At 55.0% G+C, this 26642-nt stretch overlaps 1 protein-coding gene across 3 annotated transcripts in view; it reads right to left on the bottom strand.

Moving 5' to 3' along the window:
* Positions 1 to 3804: 3804 nt before the first annotated feature.
* Positions 3805 to 26642, bottom strand: part of LOC108554813 (LIM domain only protein 3) — a 66285-nt gene continuing 43447 nt past the window's right edge. For 2 of the 3 annotated variants that reach the window (XM_017910208.1, XM_017910207.1), the window contains exons 3-7: positions 25000 to 25091; positions 11760 to 11871; positions 11183 to 11446; positions 4688 to 4928; positions 3805 to 4225 (exon numbers count right to left, since the gene is read on the bottom strand). In XM_017910208.1, coding sequence (XP_017765697.1) covers positions 4070 to 4225; positions 4688 to 4928; positions 11183 to 11446; positions 11760 to 11848 — 750 coding nt within the window. In that variant the 5' untranslated portion in view covers positions 11849 to 11871; positions 25000 to 25091 and the 3' untranslated portion in view covers positions 3805 to 4069. Of the gene's footprint in view, positions 4226 to 4687; positions 4929 to 11182; positions 11447 to 11759; positions 11872 to 24999; positions 25092 to 25188; positions 25276 to 26642 lie in introns of those variants that run through there. The other variant, XM_017910209.1, reaches the window with a different exon arrangement.

Here is a 26642-nt window from a genome sequence, read left to right as displayed (position 1 = left end):
ATTTATTCGCGACGTCGATCAAAAAATAGATCCTCGACGAGTATTTCTCGCGTTACGCACGATCGCTACCGGTCGATACTCGAAGCGTCTGATCGGTGCTGGTCGGATTATCCGTGAGAAAAGAGCGGCGCCGCGGGTCGCGGCAGCATCTCCTTCGTCTCGCGAACGCCGCTTTTCGGTGCACGGTTTGTCGAGCACGACGACGACGACGACGACGACGGCCCACCCTCGACGTTTTCGAGCGATAAAACCTGAAATACGAGCGCGTACGCTGGTCGAACTTCTATTCGCCTGGACCGAAAAGGATGTCCGGATCATAACACGGCGCGCTCCCGTGCACCCCGTTGCTTCCGTGAGTTACTCTACACGGCCGCGCAGTTTCAAAAGGAGCCCCCCTCTCGCCACCTTACCGGCCCTCTACGACCCTGCTCTGTACGTGACACTTTGATCGTCGCCTGGAACCACCAGGCCTGCATCCCCGTCGGGAACCTTCCGGTTCGCGACACGATCGGTTCTCGATCGCCGCGATCGTCACTCGCGACGACTGGTTCGCGTCGGAATAAAGCGATCCGGCGACACGCGGCGAAACGGCGGCGGAAACGCGACGCGATGCGGCGGCATCCTGCGCGTCGAGGGGGTGGAAAAAGCACGAGGGAGATTAATTGGAAGCTTCTTCGGGGCGAAACAGAGTCAACGAAGAGGAGTCGTGGGGTGAGGGTGAACGAAGTGGTAAGAGAAAGGAAGAGGACGGACAGAGAGGAAATTGAGAGGAGGTAGAACGGGAGGTGGGAGCGAGAAGAAGCGCGAGGCCGAGCGAGAAGGAGACGCAGAGCAGCGCGAGGATAGCCCGGGGGGCGAGCTTTTTGCCGAACACATAATGCATAGCGAAGGATGACACCCTTATCTCGGGATCTTTAATTCCGTGGGCCGCCGCGAGGGGGTTGCCGCGTCGTCATTTGTCGGTTGCACCGCGCTCGAATCGGGGACGGCACAGAGTGGATGGATAAAACCGCCGGCGCTGTTAACATCACCGTTGGCTACAGGGGCTGGAAATTGCCTTGGCTGATTTCATTTCAGGCCAGATTATTTTAAGGGGTTCTGTTTTTCTTTCTCCTACCCGGTTCACCGCACTCGCTTCTCCCCCTATACCCGCGGCTTCGACGTGATTAATGCGACTAGGGACAAACCGGGCGTGCGCGGGGGGTTGCGAGGCGACGGTGATCGGTTCGCGCGTCGCCTTCTGCTCGCGCTTACGCGTTAATCGATTAATTTATGCGACCCGACGTTCCCGTTAGCGATCTCGGGCACGCGGGGTGGCACACGCCCGGTCCGCCGGGCTCGTTGCGGATCGGTTGCACCCCCGATTCCTCGATAACCCGCGTCTCGTTTCCAACGATTGCAACGTTCCTCGTACGAGCTTGGGGAGAAATGGAAATCGCGGCGGAGGAGAAAGGCCGGTGAAAACCGGTGGTGGTGGCTCGATGGACCGTAAAGCGACGAAGAACGCGCGACACTCGGAACGAACCTCTCAATTTTTGAGCGCAACGAGGAAAATCGTTGGAGTGTCGGAGGAGTGACGAGCCCTTTCGAGGGTAGCGCAACGAAGCGAAGGGGGTTAGAGGATCCGTTCTCCGCGAGTTTTAAAGAGTTTCAACGTCCTATTATAAAGTCTTCACCGTGCATAATAACATTCAACTCCGTGGGCTGGAAGGCATTAGGGAAATCGCGTTGCCTCCCCTTGGCTGTTTCTCCCTCACCCCTTTCCCGGCAGCCCACCCTCGTCGTCCCGGCTCGGTTCTAGCCGGTTTCCCTGTATCGCGCGGACAATACGGCCTGCACGAATCACTGGATCTCTCTACGACGGCGTGTCGCGATTTCGTTTCTCGTCGAAGAGGAGCAGGCAGGGAGAGGCGGGATGGCGGGGAAGTAAACGTCGCGGAAAGAGCCATAAATAGGGGAATAAAAGACGACGGCGTATGGTGGTGCTCGGTGGTACGGCCGGTCCTGGAGAGACGAAATGAAGACACGCTTGAAACTCACGGTGTGGTTGTATTTATAAGAATGTTATATTTTCTCGGTAGTAATAGGAGCCCCTATAGAGGCGGTAAATATATTAATAGTGCGCTAATAAATGATATTTATATACAGATGGATAAAAAAACGAGAGAAAAGTGTGTTCGGCTCTGTCGCGCGTTCCGAGCCCGAATCACTTCCTATAGTTTTCGTCCTTTCTCTCCCTCTCTCGCTCTCTCTCTCGCTCTTTCGCTCGCTCTCGTTCACAAGAACGCCTATCGCCTGCCTCGCGGCACATCCTCTCCTCCGTCTTCGCGTAACCTCTTTTGTACTTAATCGATTCGGTGGTTTCGACTCGCGGTATCTGGCGCGGTATCAGCGCGACCGTGCGTCTGCTGGAATCGCGCGCGACTCGCGAAGAAACTCGCGGCCGATCGTGCGATCGATCATACGAGTTCTCTTCGCCGATGGTCGCGATCGCGATCCCCGGTGGCGCTTCGTCGGTGACGTTCGCCACGGATCGTTTGTCAGCGCACGCAACGCGGTTGTCACATTTTCGGCCATCTTTTGGTACCGATGTCGCCGTTCTACCACGTCCCATTCCTTTTTTTTCTCTCTCTCTCTCTCTCTCTCTCTCTCTCTCTCTCCCTCCTGCAGCGCAGCGTTTCTTCCCGTTTCGTCGTTTCGGACCGTTTCTCGCTCGTGTTTTGGCGTTAAAGCGTAAAGCCGCGACTCTAAGCCCCTCGTTTCGCGAGTTCTCCGATTCGCAGGCCGCGTTAAAGATGCATCCGTGACTCCGCAACGGAGCCACGGGCATCGAGTTAAACCGCTACGGCTATTATCACCGAGACGTCGAATCGCTCCCGAGGGGCATCGAAACTTACATCGTTAATCTTTGGTATTAGCCATCGTGTTACGCCTTTTGCTCGCGCCTCGTATACCGAGATTTTGGAAAAAGAAAGCGCTCTCGAGATTCGTCGCATTCGCACACGGTCGATGGTGAGATTGCTCGCGTTCCTCGCGCGAGGAGCAAGCGAACCACCAAGGCGTGGCGCGTTTCGATCGGTCGACGTTTTCGAATCGAATCGAATCGAACCGAACCGTACGTTCGTTCCTCGAGCGGACGATAAAATTGGAAAACAGCAAACAGTAACTTACGAACGAACTTACGACGATACCGTTTCTTTTCCTCGACTCGTCCCGCGTTCGCCTTGCCGATCTAACGTCGAATGCGGACGAATCGCGAGTACCGTGTCGTATGGAAATTCATCGATTGGTCTGCGTATACTGATAGTCTTTCGGTGTTGCAGAGTCGACGATACAGATATTTACAGAAAACTCTGCCCCATTCGCTCAGCCTCTCACTCCGTCGTTCCTTCCACCCTTGCTCACGCGCTTCTAAATCGTTCCACTCCACGCTAGAAACGTATCTTACATAAATCGCCTATTTTATCGTGTTACACGTTGTACCGTATATTACAAGACGTGCGTTAAACCGTATCTCTGTCTGCACGCGCCGGCGAGCGACGCGTCGCGTCTCGTCTCGTCTCGTCGCGCGTGCACGATATTCACGTCCTATGCGGTTCTATCGTATCTTTCCATAAATTTATATTCATATAATTCGCGATCACAGTGAATATTCCCAACCTCTGAACGAAAGTCTCCGGAAACGTCCGATCGCCCGGAAGTGTCCTCGAGATCCTTCACGGAGATCGTCTCGTTCTCCATTCCGTCTTCCTTCCCTCTCTTATCCTCCTTTTCCTCCTATCCTCTTACCCTCGCTCTCTCTCTCTCATTCTCTCTCTCTCTCTCACTCTCTCTCTCTCTCTCTCTTTGCAACCTGTGCCTCGTGCAACCCCTTATTTCCTCACCGATCCACGTGTTATGCGTCCGTCTGTCCGTCTATCACTCTGCCTATTCCTCGCGTTCACTTTCGTCACGACGTTTTAATCCTCGTCCGTACCGCTCCCTCTCTCGGTCGTCTCGTCGGTCAGCGTGAATAGCCTCAATAACCGCTGAGACATCTGAGCTTCTTCAAGGGGGATGACACCTCGTTTCAGCTGGTCGGCGCCTGCATGGACATCGGCGGTGGCTTCACCGGGCCGAACGCTGGCCCCGACAGCCCGTTGTTGTTCATGTCTCCGGGAGCCCTGGGTCCACCGACGCCTATGGCCGTCCCGTTCACCATCGGCGTGCTCCCCGACATCTGCCCCTGCGGCGAATAAAAAGACCGTTACTTCCGGGGTAAACGCGAATCACCGCGAGTCGATCGCGAGGCTCTGAGCCGAAATCGTGGCGACGCGATCGAGAGATTATTTCGATCCGGTGGCGTGGGGTACGCGCGGGAAAAATTCCATGGAAAACGGTCAAAGGCCGGAGGTTTTTCGTTATTTTCGTTGGACCGAAGCGTATCGAAACGTAGCGAAACTAAAGGGAACGCGAGCGTGACAAAAAGGAAGCCAAAGCGAAGCGTGCATCGTACGTCGCAGGTCCCTCGGGTGAGCGAACGAGACCGATCACGCGACGAGAGCTTCCGGCGTGCAGCGTTTCCAATTAAAACACCACCGGCTCCGCCTGTCATCGGCCACGGCACACACCGACTAAGGCGTCGATGCTTTTACGCACGCGTGCGTGAAACAACGCTTCAAACGGTTACGGTCCTCTCTTAACTTACGTTCGACACGTGATTATGTTGACCCACCGACTGGCCAAGTCCCTGATGAGGTTGCAGCGGATTGTGACCCGGATGCATGTTCTGGCCAGGCGGTGTCGGCGCTGGGGGCAGTTGCCTTTTGATGTACGCCAGCGTGGCCGGTGTTTGTACCGACATATTGGCGAACGCGAGCCTCTCCTCGTAGTCGAACTCGCACAGGATTTTGTTCTCGCACAGATAGAATCGATCGCCCACGCAAAACCTGCAATCAAAACGAGTGGCTACTGGTGACAGCGCCGCCTTCCACTCGCGCGCTTCCGACCGACTACGGCCGCGCCGCGACGAATCCCGAGATTTCCGCGCGCGATACGTTTCTCGTCACCTGTTACGTGTTACGGTACCGGGCGAACCGGCTCAAACGGGCCTAACCCCGTTCGCCGTTCTCTCGCTTCGATCCGAAAGAAGCGAAACGGGGGAGAGGATAATTTTCCCTCGCTTCGATCTTCTCGACGTTTCTCGCGTCGCGCTCGAAACCGCGGACGCGACCGAAAGAAAGAACAACGACTGTTAAACAGCGCGTTATTTTTAAACCGGCGAGAAGAATTCAAAGCGAAAGCGTGGATGAGAGGAAAAAAAGGAAAAAATAAAAAGGGGGAGAGAAAAAGTGGGAAAAAAGCACGGACACACACCGATTCTTTCATTCGCGAGCCGCGCCGCGTGGCAGTCGCGTCGTCGCTCGGTAGCTCGTCGATAATCGGTTGATCGTTGCAACGAGAAAAAGCGAAAAGAGAAAAAGAGGAGCGGAAAAAAATTGAAAATGGAAAAAAAGGTAATAAAAAAAAAAAAATGAGAAAATAAAAAGAGGGAAAGGGGGGAGGAAAAGGGGTGGGAAATAAAAAATCGGGGAGAAAGGGGGAAACAATGACAAAGGGTGGCAGGGGACGAGCGGTGGATAACGAGCGTATCGCAACGTGTCGGACAAATAATTATTATCGGGCTTCTGTCCGCGAGCGGTCTCACATCCGCTTTGATCCCGGTAGGAAATACGAGAGCGAAATACGAGAGCGGCAGAGTCTGGTTCGAGGTAGATACTCTCATAATCGTACGGCAAATAGAATTATCGCGTTGCGCGCGGCCATTCCCGACGAGCACAGCTTATACCGGGTTTCGCTCGTTTCCCCCATTATACGCGTCGTCTGCTAAATGACGCTGTACTCTGATCCACCTCCTCCTCCCTGCTCCTCCCTCGCCCTTTCTCTTTCACTCTTCCGTCGCCCTTCTGTCACCTCTGTGCCTCTCTCCCACGCCTTTCTCTACCCGCTATTCAGCTGACCGTCACCTGCTGGTTTCTGGCCTCCGCCACGCGAGACCGGTCTCTCCTCCCGCTTTCAAGGTGCTGCTGCTGCTGCTGCTACTGCTGCTCTCCTCCTTGTCAATTGCCTCGCACCTAACCGTGCTTGCTTATTTATGCTTTCTTTCCCCTCCGATCCTCGCTCCCACTCCGACCCGTGCCACGGGGGTGGCTTTTAACCCTTTGCACTCGACGATTTTTTCGTTACAGGGAAATAGTAATTCGAAGGCTTTCTGCCATAAAGTCAAGGATATCTCCAAAACGGTAAATAAGAAATCGTATGCAAATTAGGACGTAGAATTATTTTACTTCGATGTTCCACGCATCGTTGGGTAATTGTAAAATCGATATATCAATTAACATCCATCTTTAGACTCCGATTAAATGGCGATCTCTCGAGTGCAAAGGGTTAAACCCTCTCTTTTCCTATTCTCTTTTTCCCCTTTTCTCTCTTTTCTTCCGCTTTCCTCGAGGGTTAATCGTGCGCCGACAGATCCGCAGCGCATAGACGCGTTAGCCAGTGATCGATACAAAGTAACGCGAAGGAATTTACCTTTATGGGTCACGGTGTCGTTCGAAGGCGTCGAGAGTTTGAATACTATTTGACGATATTAAAATTCCCCGCTGGCGCGTTTCTTTTTTATCGTAATATGCCGTGAATGCCAGGCGACAAGTACCAACGATTCGCGTCGCATTCTTTCAGCCGTACCTCCGCGCGAGCCTGGATCGAAGTAGATATTCGCATAACTACGAGCCGGCGGAATTATACTGTTGCACGAGTGCACTCGTTCCACAGCCTCTATTATGATCGCGCGAATAATACCGCGTGAATCCCATTCCTCTAATTCTCGCGACCGGCGCAGCTGTCTATCGCGGCACAATACCAGCGCGCGATACTCGCCGATTTTCCGCTTTCATCTAGCGTTTTCGACGCGCCGTGTCAGCTACGATTTAATCCCCCCGGTTAATTCCTCCGCTTTATTGCCATTACGACTTTGTTATCCCAACTCGGCTCCAACGAAACGACTATCCACGTCGAATTTCCACGCGAGCAAAAAGAAGAAGAAGAAGAAGAAAAAGAAGAAAAAGAAGAAAAAGAAGCAGAAGCGGAACAAGAACGAAAGCTGTCGACTCTCGTCGAGTTACTACCCCTAACGATCTTGGAGACGAGGTTAAGTCAAAGGGTGGATGAAAAGAGGGCGAAGGATCGGTAAAGGAGAGGAAGCAACGACGAACCGCAACAACGGCGCGCGTGAAATATTAACCGAGCAGCAACTGCAAGCGGAAAGGATGGTCGGCGAAGCGTTGGTAGCGGGAAGACGAGATCCGTGGCGCGGTCTAGGTGGAAAATTTCAATCTAGAGAGAAGGCTGGTCTCCCGGATCGCTTCGGTTGAATGTTTAACGAGGGTCGCGGAGAGCAGGAGGACCTGGACGCACTCGGAGGATCCAAGAAAAATCGGACACGTCCGGGTGCCGTGGAAAACGGACGGCCATGGCCGGAAGCCGGGTTTCGCGTAAATAAGTAAAGTAACCGGTGCCAATGCGTGACCCCATTAGACTCGTTTTATGGGACGTGTTCGATGCAGTTGTAACGTCCCCGGAGCGTGGCCGGGATAGAGAGAAAGAGAGAGAGAGAGAGAGAGAGAAGAGGAGCAGAGGCAGGTCGTGGCGGCAGCGCCGACGAAATAAAACATTCACCGCGCCCTCTTCTCTGCGAATCTTTTTCTTTGAAGGGACACAGGTTTCTCGAATAAAATTTGCATACGCGCCGCGTCGCAACGTCGCGATCGCGTCCGGGGACCCGTGCCAGCGTTACCGGTTTAATTTGCGCCTCTGCCGCGACGGGACGAGTTTCCTCGACGCAGAAAAGAGGATTAAGCCGCGCGCGCTCTCGTCCAGCTGCGAGGCGTTGCCAGGCAAATTAAGCGTATCGGCCCGAACAACCGCGCCGGGCACGATTAATGGCGCGCTTATGGTCTAAGTGCAGGTTTTCGGCGTCTCTTTTCTCAAAGGGGAGGGGCCGGATAAGAAACGAACGCCGGGTACGAACGTGCTATTGAAAGACGAGGTACAAAGTCTCTCCTGGCCAGAGGTAACTGGTTCTGCATGCGAATCGCGAGACTGCGACGTCGAATAATAAACGTATCCAACGCGATTACAGCTATTTTCGAACAGGTTTCCCATTCGATGCCGAAACTCGTTATACCGAGTTCCTCGCGTCCGTTCCAAGTTCGTCAATGATATCGCGTTATCCGGGCTTGTACGGTGCGCTCTCGGTGCGTAATGGCGACGCGCCTACGTTCCAACGATCGTCGTAAACGCGATCGAGGGGGAACCGAAGGAGGACGCGAGAAGAAAGACGAAAAGAAACGGGGGGGGGGGCGAGTAATTTCAATTTTTGAGAAATAAGCGGACGCTGGTTGTCCGATGGTTCGATACGCGTCGCGCGAGCACGAGGAATCGGGGGGGGACGTCGAATTAGCGACGCCAGGACGGCAAACTGCAATTTGTAGTCGGCGAGGGCATTAACTGGGCGGTCGTTAAATTTGACCGGACGTCTTCTCAAGAGGATCGAAGAAACGTCGAGGGGACGCGTATTCCCGCTTGTTCGCGCGCGCGCGCGGGCGCATCGGAGGACGCGTACGCGCCCGCGCGCGCGCGCGTGTGTGTGTGCGTGTGCGAAACTGTCCGTACACGCGAAACGATCGCAGGAGTGTTGGTGCGCTGGGGTGAGAGAGCGAGAGAGAGAGATATCTAATTGGATCGGTAAATCATCCTCTAACCAGGAGGGTGGTAGGCTAGGCACCGCCACCGGCAACCCTTTATTCCGTGTTATTACAGTCTAAAGTTACCCCGTGTAATTGTTGCTGTTTAATTGCAAACTCTAAGTCGTCGCGTTACACGTCGCGGCGCCCCGCGTATAATTGCCCTCCTCGAGTTCGCCCGCTCGTTTTTTACCGACGAAATAATTGGAAACGATCCTCTGCCACCTCTCGCCCCTGCCGCGGGAAATATCTAAATCCGGCCGGAGAACGCCCGGAATCGTTTCGAGCCGAGCCTCGAAACGTTTGGGGCTTCGATCAAACGGGAATAATTGGCGAGATTGGCGGTACGCTAAATTACCAATGAAATCTAATCGTCGGCAATTTCGTTCGTTTAAAGCGAAAGACGGTTCTCTGGTCGTGGCTCTCGTATCTCGAGCATCGCGACCGATTTTCCAAGGTGCCGCTGCCGGTGCCAGTGAAAACCTTCACGCGAATACGTGATACGAAGGTAGACGATAGTGGGCAGGTATCTAGGCGAAAAAACGCGAGCATAGGCTGAAGGTAAGCTTTGTCGAAAGGTAGGCTTCCTAACCACCGCTGTGTTCCGATAGAGGGCGCGATCAAAGCCACCGCTTGCGTTGGAAACTGTAATAGAAATTAGGCTGTCGGTTATCCAGCGTGAAAACGCGTTGGTCCCGCGCGCGTTTCGGAACGAATCGTTGGACGAAACGGGCAATCGCGGAGGCTATTGGTCCCGGGGTTCGTGGAAAAAGCTTGCAACGAACCGCAAGAACGTCGCGTGTGTGCAACACTGTGCCGGGGTGAATCACGGGGACAAAAGCAGGTTTCGTTGATTCCGTTGAAGTCGGTTGTACCGCGATGAACGCGACACTGCTTTGGGCATGGCGGCGCGGCTCCGTCGCTGCCCGCTCGGCCCATTGTCGAAGACAGACAATGCCACGCGATAAAAACGTAAAATTGATGCTCTTTTGTTCGCATTGTTTGAGAAGCTGTACAACGTTTGTCGCACGCCTGGACGAGCCACTGTTATTGGCTCCAAACTACATTCTCCTGTTCCGTTTCGCCTTCTCCCTCGTCCGCGCGCGGCTTCTCTCCTCTCTCGACCTCTCGCCGTTGCTCGTTGCTTTTTCTCTTTCGCGCGCCCTCTTACGTACCTACGTACCAGAGACCGCTGCCAACCGTTCGCTTTTGCTACCCTCCAAACCTTTCGTTTCGTCAATAAGCCGGCATTGTGTTTCGCCACGGTTCCATAGTTTCACCGTTTTACATTGACCGCCTCTTTCATCGAAAGCTTATTCTTTTCCCATTTCCACAACCACCCCCTGCGCCCGCCGTCCTTCTCCGTTTCTTGTCACCGTCGTCGTCGACGTCGTCGTGGTCGTCGTCGTATCGTCATTCACCGCGCGTTTCTTTGTCCCCCGTTATCCACCGTTGGCCGACGTCGAAGATAGAGAATCGCGACCGCTAGAGACGACGAGGGTAAAGTCGCGAAATTACTCGAGCCTCGTTACCGGCGGCAATAAAATTTCGCATCCCGGCAAATTACTCGCCGCTCTGTCCGTTGTAATTTACGCGTCAGATGGCAGACCGGATGATCAAGAGGAAGGGTGGAGGGAAAGATCGCTTTGAGCCAAATTGCGGAACTTTAATAAAACATGACCATCGAGAGGACGCGGCGGAAGGGGGAGAGGGTAATCGCGAAAGACGAGAGGAGAGCGATAAATTGGTGGTAAAACCAACCGAGCGATTCGCGATCGAGGTCGCGAAGCGGCCAACGATCGCGTCGCGAATTTCCTCCTCGCCCCACCCCCTCGATCCCCCCCGTCCCGACGGTTGGTCGCGAGCTCCGGTTCGGCATTTAGGGACACGGCCTCGGTGTGCCTGCGCGCGGAGCAATATGATACAAAAATGTCAGCAGTATCCGGATAATTACATAACTGGTCTCAGGGGGGCGGAGAACAGGCGGGGTTGGCTGGGACGTGGCGCGGGAGTAACGCGACGAGAAGTTGGCCTCCTCCTGCGTGGAATGCCGGCGCGAGCGGAGGAAGAGGTCGCGACGGATAGAGCACGGGGTGATTTCCCAGCTGACCTGTAAAGCAACTCCCGAGCGAACCGTGTCTCTCGCAAACCGGTACTCTCGCGCTTCTTTCTTTTCGTCCCCTGTATTTCTCTGTACCCGGGACCCCCGCGCCCTTCCTTCCGGCCCCACCCCCGTGTCGTCTTTGTTACCTTTGCGCGCGTACACTCTCCCCCTTTTCCTTCGTTTCCATCACGGCGTCGCCGTTCGTCACGACGCGACGGGTAAACGCGTACCCGAGATCTCCGAGTAAAAGCGAGACAGAATCGAGCGGAGGATCTCGCGATCGATAATAACTTACCGATGAGTGCACTGTTGACAGGCAAAACAGTCCAGGTGATAGACGTTCGTCCTGGCCTTCATAACCATCTCGAACGGAGGTATCTCCTTGTTGCAGGCCGCGCAGTGTCCCGGGTTCCCGAACAGCCTGAGGTAGTCCCTCTTACAGAGGATAAGGTTGGCCTTGGTGAACAGACTAGAACCGACCTCTCCTAACCTACAGTTGCAGCACCCGCACTTCAGACAGTCCTCGTGCCAGAACAGGTCCATGGCCTTGAGGAGATACCTGAAGAACCGACCATAGGTTTCCTTCTTACCGACCTCCAACCTATCACCCTCCAAGCTGATCTTTCGGCGTGATTTCCGCTATCCGAAAGAAGCTTAGCTCTCGACCGACCGAACAGTTTTACTTTCTCTTCTTTTTTCGTCTTTTCCTTTTATTTCATTTTTTTCTTTTCTCTCTCTCTCTCTCTCTCTCTCTCTCTCTCGATAATTTACAATTCGCGATCGATCGATCGGATTTTTCTCCCTCGTCCTTAGACGTTTGGCATTTTTTTTGAAAAGACGAAAATAGAACGGAACACGACGAAGAATCTCACCTTTCCGTGATCGCTTTGCCGCATCCAGCGCACTTGTGTTGCGTCGCGCCATTTTTACTCGGCTCCGACTTGCTCACGTCCATCGTCATCGTGATTTCGGCTAGAACGCCGTCTGCAACACGGAACAAGAACGGGCGACTCGTTAAATCCGCGACATCGTGAATCGTGTGTGTCTCCCTACCATTGTGCGTTCGTAACAATGGCCTCGCAGACAGGCACCGCGTAATGTACACGTACGTCGCGATAATAAGCGTCTGCTAAGTGGCCGACAACACGCAATAACGATCCACGCTAATTGGACCGGTCGTCCGCCGTCGCGCGCTAAATCTCTCGTGCCCGTGTTTTTCGATGGATCGACGCGGAAATTTACTATTTCGGCGGACGTCGCGCGTTCGAAAACATCGGCGGGAATAAATGAAAAAAGCGCGTTAATATTTTACAGGATTAATCCGACGCGTAAACGGAGCAGGGCAGCTCGTGGTAAACGCGATCAACGCATCCACGGCGGCAGGGGGGGGGGCGTAGGAGGAGGACACGGATCGATCGGGCGATTTGGATCCGCGATCCATCGATCCCGATATGCACGCGGAAGCGCGTGTTAGGCACTCCGGAGCCGGCGGTAGCATCCGGTGGCCCCGCGTTTCGAAGATCCACGCGGGGTGACCGGGGGTGAGCGATCGATCCCGAGGAACCGTTCGAACCGATGCGGCCTGGCGAGGGTGAAAAGCGGCAGGTAGGAGAGAGAAACACGAACGACCACATTCGCAGGAACGAACGCGTTCTAAAGGCGATCCGAGGGAAGGAGGACGACCGGCTAAAATGGTGAGTGGCTGCATGGCGAGGCGCGGGGGCTTAATTAATTAGCCGGATACTTTGAGTAACAATCCATTATTACATACAAACATCCTCGGCCCCGGGGCCGAGCTGTAGCTTTATGCTGCTAATTGGCCTTCTCAAAGCTTGGAGACCCGGGCACGAGTTATAAACGCCACTCCTCTAACTCGCCAGCACCCCGACTCCATCCCTCCCCGCCTTCTCTCCTCCTCCGCCTCGTCCTCCGCTTCCTGCACCTCCTACCACCTATACCCTTCCCTTCGCTGCCTCTCTGTCTCTCGTTTCCCTCTTCCGACCGTTTGTCTCTCTTCCTCTCCTTCCATCCACCGCGACGCCACCCCTCTCGCCCGTGTACCAGCCCGCGTGTGTCCTCCCCCTTGGACCACCGGCACTCGCGCGCTTTCCGATGCACGTAAAACCCATACAGCCAGGCGAGGATACGGATATACGCGAACGCGGCCACACGCATGTAAAAACCGAGGGTGACAGAGAGCGCGGGTGGGACGCGGACGAGCGGATGGTGGGAAGGAAGAGGCACAGTTCCACTCGGGGGTCGAGGAGAAGAGAGAAAGAGAGAGAGAGGGTAGTCGGAGGGATGACGAGGAAGAGGGTGGAAGGGGGGCGAGAGAGCGAAGGAAAGGAGTGTGGGAGATGAGGGAGAAGGAGGAGCTAGAGGAACGACGGATAGCGCTAATAACGCGCTCGTGGCGCAAAAAAAAAAGGAAGGAGTATAATTGCCAGCCCTCGTGGCAGGTATTTTTCAAATAGGACCCCGTCCGTTAATTGGAGGGCAAATTAAAGAGGCGCCGCGGAGGAAAAAAACATCCCTCTACCGCGTATCCCCTTGGCCCCCTCTTAGCGTGCCCCACCTGCGCCGGTATCCAAGAGGCGCCTCGTGATTCGTCAAACGATTTGTGCGCTCCATTTTTTCCTCCGGATTTATTTTTTCCCTCTCTTCCCTGTCCCCTTCTAACGGCTCCTTACCCCTACACGCGTCACTCTTCCTTCCCGTCCGCTCCTTTCCCGCGCCGATGCCGCTCGTCCGCTCGGTCCACCGATACCGTCCTCGCCAGACGCGAATTTCATCCGGCCAGAGCCCAACGATCACGGATCCGGCAGAATCGCGACGGGGTGCACGTCGCTGACGGAAGTCATCCTAAGCGGAAGCAGGCAGGCGCGTGCCGATCGAACTTTTCACGGGTGTACGGTTATTTGTCAGCCGCGCGCGGTATCCAATTCCGCACGCGCGGTATTCCACGCCGTTATCGGAAGCCCGGGCCCGATCATGCGCTAGATAAAATTAAATTAATCCCGTCAATTTACCGTTCTATTATTTCGCGACAATGCGCGCCGAGGGTATCGACGATCGGTTGACCGTGCCACGGCATCCGACGTAGCACCGCGAGTCCGATTTACCGGTGATCTCGACGCTTCGACGGGGCGGAAAAAAATACTCTCCCCGTGGAAGACTCCTCGAACCGATCGACCGCGCGAAAATCGTTCTCGCGCGGGAAAGCCGCTCGCACTCGGGCGACGCCGTGTTCCGACGTGACGGAATCGTAAAGGGAAAAGTTGATTTACGGACGGGACGCCCAAGGACGCGCGATACAGGGTGGTTCACGCGTCGACTGTCTGCTCGCGAGCGGAGAAATGGAGCGAGCAGTGCGACATGGGGTCGGAAACGGGACACGTCCGATCGAGGAATCGACGACGGAAACGGGTTTTTATTCGCTCGATACGAGCAGGCACCCTCGCGAGATTGCGAAACTGCCCTAACAGCGGCGATGTGGGATAACGCGTGGCGGGCGAGCGGGGCCTCGTGCGCGGCCAGGGATCGCAAGCCGCGTCCCCGGGAGATACGCTGTCGCTACGGACACGCGGGGCTACCGGCTGGTTTAATAAAAATGTCAAATATAAAGTAGCCAGCGGGGACGGACGTTTAGGAAATAAATAAATGTAAAAGAAGCGGCGGTGGAAGAAGGAAGGTAGGAAGGAAGGCACGATTTCGGGGAGGGCATTATTCGGGAGAACGAAACGAATTTGTCCGTTGTATAATAAGCGGGAAAGAACGGCGGTTGTATAATATCGCGTGGGAGGGTCGAAAGTGGACCATTCGGATCGGGATGATTCGAACCGTGCGTCGGGAATGAAATTAGTTGGAAAAATAAGGCGGAATCCAACGATACCGTTTGGGTCATCCGACAGCGCAGCATCCTGCTCTCGTTTCGCGTTACAGGGTCGTGCAATATTGATACGCAATTAAGAATAGCTCCGTACTTATCCGGATTTCCGCGCGTACCTATTTAATCGCGTCCCGAAGCAATTAGACAAGTAATTTCACGCGTCTGTATCTCGTATCCGCCGATGGAACTCGACGTTTCGTGGCTCGGCGAAACGAACCGATCAAATATTAACAATAACGGAAGGTACGCGATCGAATCGAATGGAATGGAAGAAAAGACGGAAGGGGATCGGCGAATACGAGAATATTCGCGGCGAGAGGCGAGAGAGAAAGAGAGAGAGAGAGAGAGAGAGAGAGAGAGAGTGAAAGGGAGACAAGAGAGGCGCCAAGAGGGAGAAAAAAGAGGAAGAGGAGCAAGTAGTCAGTCGGAGGAAGCGTTGCGTGCAAGAGGGAGGCGAAAGCGGAACGCACCCTCATCCTCGTCGAGTCACGTTCCGCATCTTGCCGCGTGTCCTTCGAGCCGTGGATCGAGCGGGTAGCGAGACGAGCGAGCGCGGTGCGTCGCGACGCCGGCGTGGCGGCAAGGGTACACGAAGACGCGTTGAACAGGGTTGGGAATAGAGCGCAGGATAGGGCAAAGTACAGGGCACGAGGCGGTGCATAACACGAGGCGGCAGGCACGACTGCAATTTCGGGGTTTAATAATGATCCCAGCCGACGGCTCAAGGCTGTATCCCGTGTCATTATACTGTGAAGTGGAGAGGCTGCTAATTAGTCATTAGCGTAGGAAAAAGACACCTTCAACAGGCTTGGTAGGTACAGGACGGGCAGCAACCCCATCCGACGGACGGTGGTGCATAGGTACGGCAAACTTGAGCAAACAGGGTGTAGCTTCTAGCCTACGTCTAATTGGACCCTAGCGACGTAAGTTCTACTAATTGAGACCAGGCCTGTAACTATCAGCCGCGCGACAAGGGCCTTCGTAAATTCGCCGAGGATCGACGGTCGTCGGTGAATACGCGTGTCCGTGTGTAGAGCACACGCACACATTATACACACACATTAATTCGCCGAGGATCGACGGTCGTCGGTGAATACGCGTGTCCGTGTGTAGAGCACACGCACACACATACACACACACACACACACATACGTACATTCGCGCGAGCGCGGACTCGTACAGGTTCGTTCGAAAGCGCAAACGTGTCAGATCCCGAGACGCGAACGTTCGTTGTCTCGTTTCGTCTCGCGCGTCTTGGAACGTTGAACTTTCACGCGGGAAAAAATCCGTATCGCGACGTTACCGGAATCTTTGAAAAGCAGGGGAGGGTGACCGAGGGTGGGACGAGGTCGTGGAGCAAGAGGAAGAAGACGAAGCGGATGGAGCAAGGAAAAGACCGGGCCGAGAAATACGTTTAATCGCGAGGACTCGTTTCGCAGGGGTCCGAAATTTTTCTTACGTTAAAGTATTTCATAAACGTCCGCCCGGCTGTGCACCGCTAATTTGCATCGTGTATCTATGCATATATTTCATGGTCTAGAAGTTATTAGTCTCGCTCCAGTAAGCGCGATACAGTTTGCAACCTATGACTAATTGGAAGTCGGTAACGTAGCTGCAAGTTTCGCTAATTGAGACGACCAGTTTAGTAACTACTAGAGAGCGCACGAAGGGCGTTCTCAGGGAAAGGAAATTTCTCAAGGAGAATTCGAATCAACCGGCGAGCCTTAATTTCGCCCCGGCTACGCCACCCTTCCGCTCCACTCCGCTCGCCCGTGCCTCCGCGCAGTCCCAGCCAGCGCCGCCACTCACGCCGCCGCCGCCACCACCACCGCCACCGCCGCCTTCGTTCGGCATCGCGCGCGAGATTAACGTTTAATTAAGCATCGACGCTTAACTACGGTGCCCCGGCGTTGATTTCACGAGTCATAGTTTCCGGTGATATAAAACGAAATCGCCGCTTGATACGCCACTTTCGAACCGACTCGTCCAATTAACCGGCGCGCCGGTAGGACGCGTTTAATCGTCGCAATTATGGCGCCGCCGCGAAATTTCGCCCGCCGCTCCGGGAAATTCGCGCGAGGACAAGATCGTTTGCCGCGTGATCCGGCCGCCACGGATCCTCGGTCCTTCATCTTTTAACGACGGCACCACCCCGAGAACCGTGGCCGGGGAAAGAGACGAAGGCGGAATAACGCGAACGCGTTGGGAACGGAAACGGAGAACGAAGAGAGAACGAGAGAGAGAGAGGGAGAGACAGAGAAAGAGGGTGCGAGGAGGAGTGAGAAGTAGGATAACAAACGCAATCGCGCGGTGCTCTCGACCAGCCGAGCTTTCTAAGAAAGATCCTCGAAATTCGAACAACACGATAACGACGACGATCCTGCCTGCCTGCCTTTCCTGCCTGCTGCCTCTAGCCTCGTCCTCGCGGTCGAATCTCCAACTATACCGGAAGACATATAAATTTCACAGCGGTCGCATAACGAATCCACGAGGGAGAAGAGGAGGTAGCCAAAGGACGAGGGTGGAAGGGAGACAGAGGGAGGAAGCAGAGGACGAGGCTGCAAGAGGTGAACGGCGCGGAAGGGGGAGAGAGAGAGGGAGAGAGAGCGAATCGGTTGGAACACAGTGGAGGAGGGAAGAGATGGACGGCAAAGGGAGGAGAGGCAGGAAGGTAGGTAGAGCCAAATTTTAATTTCACCCCTAACAAGGGAAGGTACGGAGTAGGGTGCTCCTCGGCCCCTTCAGGACCATGCTATTCCATCCTTCAGAATCATTATATCGCCAATTAGAAGATAGCGGAGCTCGCCGACGCCTAACAAGCTTCCTGGGGAGACAGATCTACTCCCGATCTTACCGTTATACGCGCTGGCAACCGTACCAGCGCGGTGCTGTCTTCGTAGCGAGAGCTCGTTATAAAATATTCTTCTAGCCGCTCTCTGTCTTTCCCTCGTTTACGCCACCGTCCTGCCACCCTCCCTCTCGCTACGTTTTTCCTCCCTCCGCGTCGTATCCGAGCGTCCAGATATTTTCGAAGCTTCCCGCTAATTAGCCGGTAACTACGCTAACGATTATCGTCGCGAATAACCGCGGAATTTCGCCGCCGTCTCGTGTTTTATTCCAACGTTTCTCCGTTTAATCAGTCGCCGTTGAATTAAAAACAGAGCAAACGACGACGAAACGAGGACGAGCGGAAAGAATGGGGGTAAAAGACGACGAGGTCGAGACACGATGCTGGAGACGCGTCTCGGATGGCAACGATTTCGCATCTCCTCGATATATCGCCACCTCTCACTCACCCTCTCTCACTGTCTCTCTTCCTCTCCCCGACCGGCTTTATTTTCCACTTTTCCCGCCCGTGTATCAAACGCGTAAGGCAGCACGCGTATCGACGCGAAACGTACCCGCGTCTGACGCGGCACCCATTAAATCGTCCTGCGAGGAACGAGGTTCGCGTGGTACCGCTGCTGGCCCCTACGACGACGCGTCGAGAGACGACAGGTTCCTCGTGGTTGCTGGAAAAGCGAAATAGAATTGTTCGATGGTACGAAGAATATAGGGATAAATGGTAGGCGGTTGCGCGTGGATGTCGTCCCGGATAGGGGGAGGACGGAATTCGATTTAAACTTATTTTTGTCCCTGCCAGATCCGAAATGATAAATTTAAATAGAGGAGCGGGATATAAAATTGATTCTACCGGACGATCATCCATGGCCTCGGGCGCCACAACCTTTCTCTATCTCGCCTATCTACCCTTCGCGTAACGATCTTCTCCGAAGAATCTACCGCGATGAAAAATTTTCGCTGTCATGGAGAAACTCGAAAACACCCATCCCCTCCCTCGAGTATCGGAAAATCACGGTGTACGTTTTCGAATGGCCCGCTGGATATCGCGGAACACGGGATTATACGACCCTTCCGAATCCAGCGTGTTTATTTTCGTTCTTGTCTGTGTTACGTTTATATTTACGCTGGAAAAGAGCCGGGGCCGGATATTCCGTCCACGTGGGTCACGAGTGGACCGGATGACACAGAGAAGCGTGTTTCGAATTTCGCGATCGCCATTATCGCGCGCCACGCGGCCAAGATACGCGCGCCACCGCGGCCGCGCATATTTATTAATAAGGTTTCTCTATTGTCGACCCAACGACCATTCGTCTGGCACGGTGCACGCTCGTGCCACCGCGGCCGCGCATATTTATTAATAAGGTTTCTCTATTGTCGACCCAACGACCATTCGTCGTCGTTCCGCGCTTGTAATTAATAGTCGATGCCGCGATAAAACGCGAAATTAATTACGGCGTACGGTGAAGAATGGTCCACCGACCCGACCAGGTTTACAGCGATCGCGTCTGCGTAATCTCGCCGATCCTCGCAGCCAATATCGCCGTTCGAATTCGTCGCGTCGACGGCCGCGATCTTTATCTCTTCGTTAAACAGTTACCCGCGATTCGTTTTCCAACTCGGGGAATCCCCGCTGAATTTCGTTCGCCGATAAACGAGGGAACGAACGAGAGGTTCGGAGACACGGAGAGATCCGATCGGACGATCGTGCGAGACTTTCCACGCGAAGGCGGAACGATCGGATGATCGCCGTACCGCGCGCACCAGGGTCCGACCGAGATCGATCCGTGATCGGTACACCTCGTGGACCCGTCGCGCCATCCCCTTTTCCATTTCGCCGGTTCCCCCGCTAATCGGAACGACGGGAACGTTATGGAAGAAAGTTCGCGTACGCGTTTCAAAGTCCTCCGAGTGGAGGTAAAATCGACGCGCGGCGGCGCGATACACTTTTCTCGGTAGGCAATATTCATAAATCACCCCACAGCCCACCCCGGGCATTCTCCTACCCCTCTTATATACGCTTAGAATAAGCACCCCTTTTCCTGATAGAGGGATGCAGCGCCGGGGTCAACTCCCTGTTCCTTCCATCCTTCTCCGGCCAAAGAAAGGCCGGGCAACGAAGGAGGGACAGAGGAAACGAAGCTTTCTGGCGGAAAAAGGAAACTCCGGAGATGGAAAGAGAGGACTAAGAGAAGGGAAAAAAGCGAGAGAGCGAGAGAAAGAGAGCGAGTTAGAAAACGAAGGCTACGGGGCTGTAGCCGAAGACGGCGTTACTCCGTGCCACGGGACTCGCTGAGAGGGGGTGGTCTCAGATTCTATTAAGATCTCAGTAAGTCTTGTTACACGGAGAGGCCACGCCGCAAATCTCGCAATAAAACAGCCACCGGTATAACACCGATTCGAGGGACCGTCTACCGAGCCGAGGCCGGATCGTTGTGCTTCCTTTCCCGGTGCCTAGTAGCAGCGGCGTCGACGACTGCGGGCGTCTGCGGCGTCGCTGCCACCTCGAATACGTTGCCAAACACCCGCACCGGTGGTCCATTCTCCGCGTGGATTCTTCGCGGCACGTACACGGGCATCGGGAAACGGAAGTCTCGGTTAATCCGGGGAGAAAGCTGCGGCTAACGGTTATCCCACCCCTTTCCCCGAAATCGTTCGCTCTTTGATTCCACCTACTCGCGACGACGACTTTTAATCAATTATTCCAACACGCGCCACGCGACCTCCGCGAAACGTCGTCGACGTCGTCGTCTTCGTCGTGGCGCGTCCCGCGCTGCGGAACAGCCTGCAGCCTACGAGATACGCTCGTTACCTCGCCGCAAGGATAATCGCGAACGAATAACGCGGAACGGTATAAACGAGACAATAGAAGCTTAAAAGGTAAATATGAAGATCGATGACGCGAGCGCAGGAAGCAGCGGCGAGGCAAGAATCGTGCGCTCGAAAGGATCGAAGGCGAGCCACCAGCCGGAAGGGGAGGGTCGGCCTCCGGGCAAGGGTCCGAAATCAATCAAAACATTAATTGAAAGAGCCGAGAAGACAACGGCGCCCGTTCGGCTAAGGCGGTAGCTACGGATGGTCTTGATAATCGAAAGATATCCTGGCCAATAGCCGGCACGCCCGACCAACGACTACCAGAGTGAGACGAAGAGCGGAAGAGCCGGGCAAAGGGAGGAGAGAGAGAGAGAGAGAGTGAGAGAGGGCGGAGGGGTTGAAGGGAAAGAAACAAAGACGGACAAACAGAGAGGTGGATAGAGTAGCGGCGAGCGGGGCAAGGGGGAGGAAGTTTCTTCCTCGTTCGTTGGTGTTCGGAACGCGAAGGAAAAGCAGGGAAAGAAAATTCGCGGCACGAAGAGAGACGGTGGAGCGGCGCGACGCCGATAGCGAGCACAGCCGTGTCGAGGAGAGATGGGTGAAACGTTTAACAATGGGAACAAAGTCTTTTTAGCCCGGTGACACGAAACGAGCCGTCATTGTTCGCGGTTTAGGGCGCAGAAACTCGTCCGCTATCCCGCGGATCGGAACGGGTATCGAGGGTTATACGGGCTCGTAGGGTCACGCGTAGGCAGGTAGTTAGATAGGTAGACAGGTAGGTAGGTAGGTAGGTAGGTAGGTAGGTAGGTAGATAGGTGTGGAGGTTGCAACGAGTGGCGAGGACGCGAGGATGGCGCGCGATCGCGGCCACCCCTGGGGCCAGGCAGGGCAGAAAAATTGTTTATCGGCCTGGTAAACTCGATCATTCTGGTCAGTTGATTCGATTCGTTCGTAATGTACCGCAACCGCTGCTAATAGTACACGGACAGTTAATGAACGCGATCTCTATTCAATTGTGGACTGGCGTTATTAGTAGAAGCGAGCGTAGCCGCTTTATTAATTAATGAATCGATTTTAGTCGGTGGCCGGTTAATTATTCAACGTCGGTCGGCATCGGTGCAACTGCAAATGGTTCTTTAATGATCAGGGGGACACCGATATTGCGCGTTGCCGCGCACCGACCGTTGCTCGCTCTCTTCCTTCTATTCTATTCCGCTCTCTTCCCTTCCATTCCGCTCCTCTCCGATCCTCTCCGCTCCTCTCCAATCCATTCCGTTCCGTTCCGTTCCGTTCCGATCCGTTCCGATCCGTGCGGTACTGTCCGCGCGGATAGGACTCGTCGCGGGTTACCATCCTGGCAGCTCTACCTACGGCCCTATCACACGTGTGTGTACGTTCGATCGAGCCGGAGAGCGCGGATCGTGACCGGAAATCGTGAGCGTACGCGCGGCAACGATCTTCCCGGGGGGTCGATCGATGTTCCCGAAATTCGCGTAATCCTGCCCGATTACCTTATCGAATAGCGAACGGCCGGCCGGCGAACGAAACGAATTAAAGTTCGAGTTAATTATATTCGCGTTTGCGTGCGGCCGCGGCCCGCCCACTCGGCGGTGGCGAACGGAGGGAGGCACGCGAAAAATTAGACCGGGCCGCGATGGTGGCGGCGTGGAAGCGGCGAATTTCCAAGAGGCGAGGGGATTCTTACGAAACGTCGAGAAGCGACGGCCAAGCACCGCCGACACGCGCGCGGATCACGCCGGGAGATATTCGAGCCGAGTGGAAGGCAGCCTGAAAAATCTTGTAAATGGAATATCGGGGGCCGACGCCCAGAAGGACGCGGCACTGCCACCTGGCGGAGTGCCCAAGGACCCACGGGAAGCTTCAATCGCCGTAAAAGCAACGCCTCTGGATCTAGGGACGGGAACCGAGGGAACACAGGGTGTTGGGGGGTTAGAAGTTAACTTAGAAGTTCGCGGGTGAATCGCGTGGACGCGACGAGGACGGAGAATCGAGCGTTCCACGAGAGCTGTGGCGAGCGTGGGACGCGACGCGACGCGACGCGGTGAGTCGAGGGCGCGAAAGAGAGAGAGAGAAAGAGAGAGAGAGAGAGAACGAGAGGGAGAGAGTGGACGACGAGAGGGTAGAGAGAAGAGGAGAAAAGGATAGCGTACGATGGTCAGTCCCGGAGATACACGTTCGACCGGTGCACCCGACTTAAGAGGATTACATTTGATATTTCGATCGGGCAAAGTGGCTTTTTATTGGACATTCGCCTCGGAATTATCGCTGACGCGTGTCGAAAGACATTACGCGTGGCCGGCATTATTAAATTATATCGCAACCGACGGCCCCCTATAATTTCCTCGGCATCGCCGACAGATACCTCGCGCGAACGTGTCACGCGTCGTGTCGCGGAGCGATCGCGGATCGTTCGCCAAGACGTTAAGCCGCTTTCCGGCATCTCTCTCGTCCTGCCGCGTTTTCCACGCGTAACAAAAGCCCGAGAGGAGGAGAGAGGCCGCGGGCAAAAGGGGGAAAGAATCGGGCGCTAATTGCGGCACGGCCGGTGCGTGTGAGCACGGAGTGCGAGTACGGCGCTGCGGCGTGTAAAAGGACAATCGTCGCGGATCGTTCCGCGCGTCTAAGGCCGCGACGCTGTGCGTCGTGGTTACACGGACGCGCGAGCGGTGCCGGTGCCACGGCAGCAACAACATCGACGCGACGCGACGCGACACGAGGCGCGGCGTCACGGTCATACTTCTGCTTTTAGCCGGAGCTAATTAGCTGCAGCAATTTGTCGGTGTAAAATAAACGTTTGCCTCGCTCCACCGTCTCCCTCGCTCCAGTTTTCTCGATTTATTTGCGAGCTGCGCGCCGACCGGAGTATGCCTTCGACCGCACACGCTCGCGTACGTACACCAGCAGCGCGTCCCGTCCAAAGGCCTCCTCTGTCTCCGCCTTCGCCACGACCTCTCCCACCCCCACCACCCCCTTCGTCTCCCGCGGACTTCAAACGAAATAATTAAGTCACTCGGTTCGGGAGGGCGACTAACGAGACCGCCGCCGCTACTAAAACTGGCGCCAATTATTGAAATTCAAACGACCGGATACCCTCGCGTCCCACGGCCCCGCTCGGGGCGGCCAACGGACTGCCCCTTGAATATCCGGTCGCGGTGGATATCGTGGTCGAGAACGTCTGGACGAGGGACGAAGGACGACCGCGGGGGGAGAGTGGAAACGGATAGATCGAAGATTCGACGAGATAATTCGCGGGGCGTGGAAAGAAATGGCGTGGATTTCGCGAGAACGGGAAAATATTTATACCGACGCGCTCGTTGGCTATTCGCTGGAGGATCGATCGAATACGATACCGGCGTAATTCGCGAATAACGCTTCCGTGAATGAAATTTTTTTCTCCTTTTGTCTACGCTTCGCGCGAGCGGGATAAACATCGGGTGCGCGGCGTATCAAAGTCAATTAAAGCGAACGACCGGTGTCCCATTCGTAATAACAGCGGTATCGTGTTATGAACGCGACGAAACGTCGCGTTTCGCACGGTAATTCCGGCCGTTGATTGAAAAAAATTCCCGTTCGCCGCGAGCCGCTGTAATCGAGCGCCACCTCGTGTCGCGAAACTTAGCGTAGCAATGTGCCAGCATTTGACGGGATGCAGATTAAGCACGCTTCTAAGGAATCGGTATCGCTAACGGCAACCATACGACCGCGTTGCCTTCGCTGCTGCGGGGCGACGACGAGGACGAGCGGAACGGAGTCAATGTTCGATGACTAAACACCACCACCGTTTAAGCACGCTTCTAAGGAATCGGTATCGCTAACGGCAACCATACGACCGCGTTGCCTTCGCTGCCGCGGGGCGACGACGAGGACGAGCGGAACGGAGTCAATGTTCGATGACTAAACACCACCGTCGTCGTCGTCGTCGTCGTCGTCGTCGTCGTCGTCGTAGTGGTGGCGAAACCGCGAGCGGATCGGGCATCGGGAAAAATAAAATATCCGCCGATAATGGTGAACGTTTCTCTCGCGTTCTGTGCCCGATATCGAACCAGCGCGTAATTTTCACCTTTCATTCGTCCCACGGCCATTTTTTCATTTGCCACTTTTCGCATACAAAGCGGATTACGCGGAATTTTATAACAATTTTCGAACGACGCGGATTGAGCGGGAACAAACGCGCGCGCGCGCGCGCACCCACGTTAATCGCTCCACTATGGAAAGGGCAAATGCGGTTTTCACCGGAAGCCCCTGTTAAATTGAACGTGTGATCGTGCTCGAACCGGACTGGCCGAGTGGAACTTGTGAAATTTGAATTACACGCCGCATCGCGAATTCCTCTCTTCCCCCCCCTCTCTCTCTCTCTCTCTCTCTCTTTTTCTCTCGCGTCTCGTTTATGTCGTCACAACTAGGGGCGATATTTAGACAACCGGAAAAATAAGGAGGAGAGAACGTTTAAAGCGAAGCCATAGGCCACTCGTTAATCGGGGACACGTTACGCGAAGAAAGATGGTAGCGAGAGTGATCGTAATTTATGAAAATATTGCGTGACTTACCTGACAGAGTTCGAAGTCCGAGCCAGTTTCCACGGATACCTCGCGCCGTGCACGGTTGTCCAGATTCCCTCCGTCACGTGACACTACACCAGCTGCACAGAACAACGTTCACTGTTTACTATTCGACTCGCCATGAAAAATGAGAACGTTCGACTCGACCGATACCGGAATACAACGTAATATACGGACCGTGAGCGAAGCTGCCTTCGACCTCGAGCGCGACTCTGTTTACTCTACCGCGATACGACGGACATCCCGCGTCCTTTAAACACCGTGAACGAGGAATCTTGGAGCAGACGACGAGAGTCACGAAACCTCCCGCTCGGCGGTCAGTTGTAAACTACCGAGTACCGCGTGCGACCGCGGCACGCCACCGAAAGTGATAAATCCCCACTCCTGCGACCGGTCGCCCCTTCACGCGCCCCACTCCGACGCTCTCGCTCCCACCATTCGCCGGATCGCCACTCCGCCGTCGCTGCTCCATGCTTCCCCGCCCGTGCCGTTCTCCCCACCACCGTCAGTCACACTCGACCGTCATCGCACCCGTATCCGAACCCGAGGAACTCGCGCGAACCGAAACCCGTATTTGCACCAGCCATCAAACGCAACCCGCACTCGCTGCCCCCCCCACTCCGCGGCCACCTATCATCGAACCATTTACGCTGCCGCGCAGTTTAACTGCTACTCGAGCGAAATTCTCGAGGCAACGAGGAACGGGAGTTCGCGTTTCAAGCCGATTAAGACGATGATCAAAGCGCCACAGTCGTATCGGTGCGGAATATGTTCCCACGAGTCGAGTGCGGATTCGATCGGAAGGAAATAAGGGGATCACGACGGAGTGGAGGTCTTTTTTAAGAGATGGCTCGACGATTCCGCGACATTTGACTTGTATATTCGATGTAAGTTAATTAAAGGCGGGAATAACGAAGTCGACCGATGCGGGTCGTTGGAATGGCAAAGGAGGAGACTCGTCGGAAACCGTAGCACGATGCGCGATTTAATAACCACGCGGGCATCGGTCGTAGAAACAGAAGTGTCTCTAATTACCGTCCTTTCGAGGATGAAGCGACGAAGGAGTCGCTTTGTGTCGCGACGAAAGTGTGCGCGTAAACGTGTACACGCGTTGCGCGCGGCCGAGTCTCGGAGCGAGGGAACGACAGGGAAGGAAGAAAAAGGGAAGCGATAGAGGATGAGGGGGGGAGAGAGATAGAGAGAGAGAGAGAGAGAGAGAGAGAGAGAGAGTTGGAGAGAGGGTAGCGTGGTGGATCGTAACCCGAGTCGAGACATAGCGACGGAGGATTAACCACCGAAGCGGCGTGCTCGCATCGTAGAATTCCACCCCTAAAATCGCCCCTACGAACCCTACCATTGCTCGACGCGCGGCGAACGCAGGGATGGCATCCCTACTATATGTCCGGTTCTCCCGTCGGGAGACGCGTCTACCACCCCTACGAGGCCACACCTCCCATTACAAAAATTACACTGGTCGCTGATTTAGTGTTCTGCGCCGGTTCTTGGGGGGGTGTCCGCGGGGCAAAGGAGGAACAGAGGCTCGGGAGCTACCGTGGCGCGCGAGGGTACCCCGTGGGTAGGGTGGGGACGTAAGTAATGAAAGGGTTGCCGCCGGCTTCGAGAATCACGGA

The sequence above is a fragment of the Eufriesea mexicana genome, unplaced genomic scaffold (genome assembly GCF_001483705.2).
Source record: "Eufriesea mexicana isolate 0111107269 unplaced genomic scaffold, ASM148370v2 scaffold77, whole genome shotgun sequence".
In the NCBI taxonomy this organism is placed as follows: domain Eukaryota; kingdom Metazoa; phylum Arthropoda; class Insecta; order Hymenoptera; family Apidae; genus Eufriesea; species Eufriesea mexicana.
This window is presented reverse-complemented; position numbering and strand designations above follow the sequence as displayed.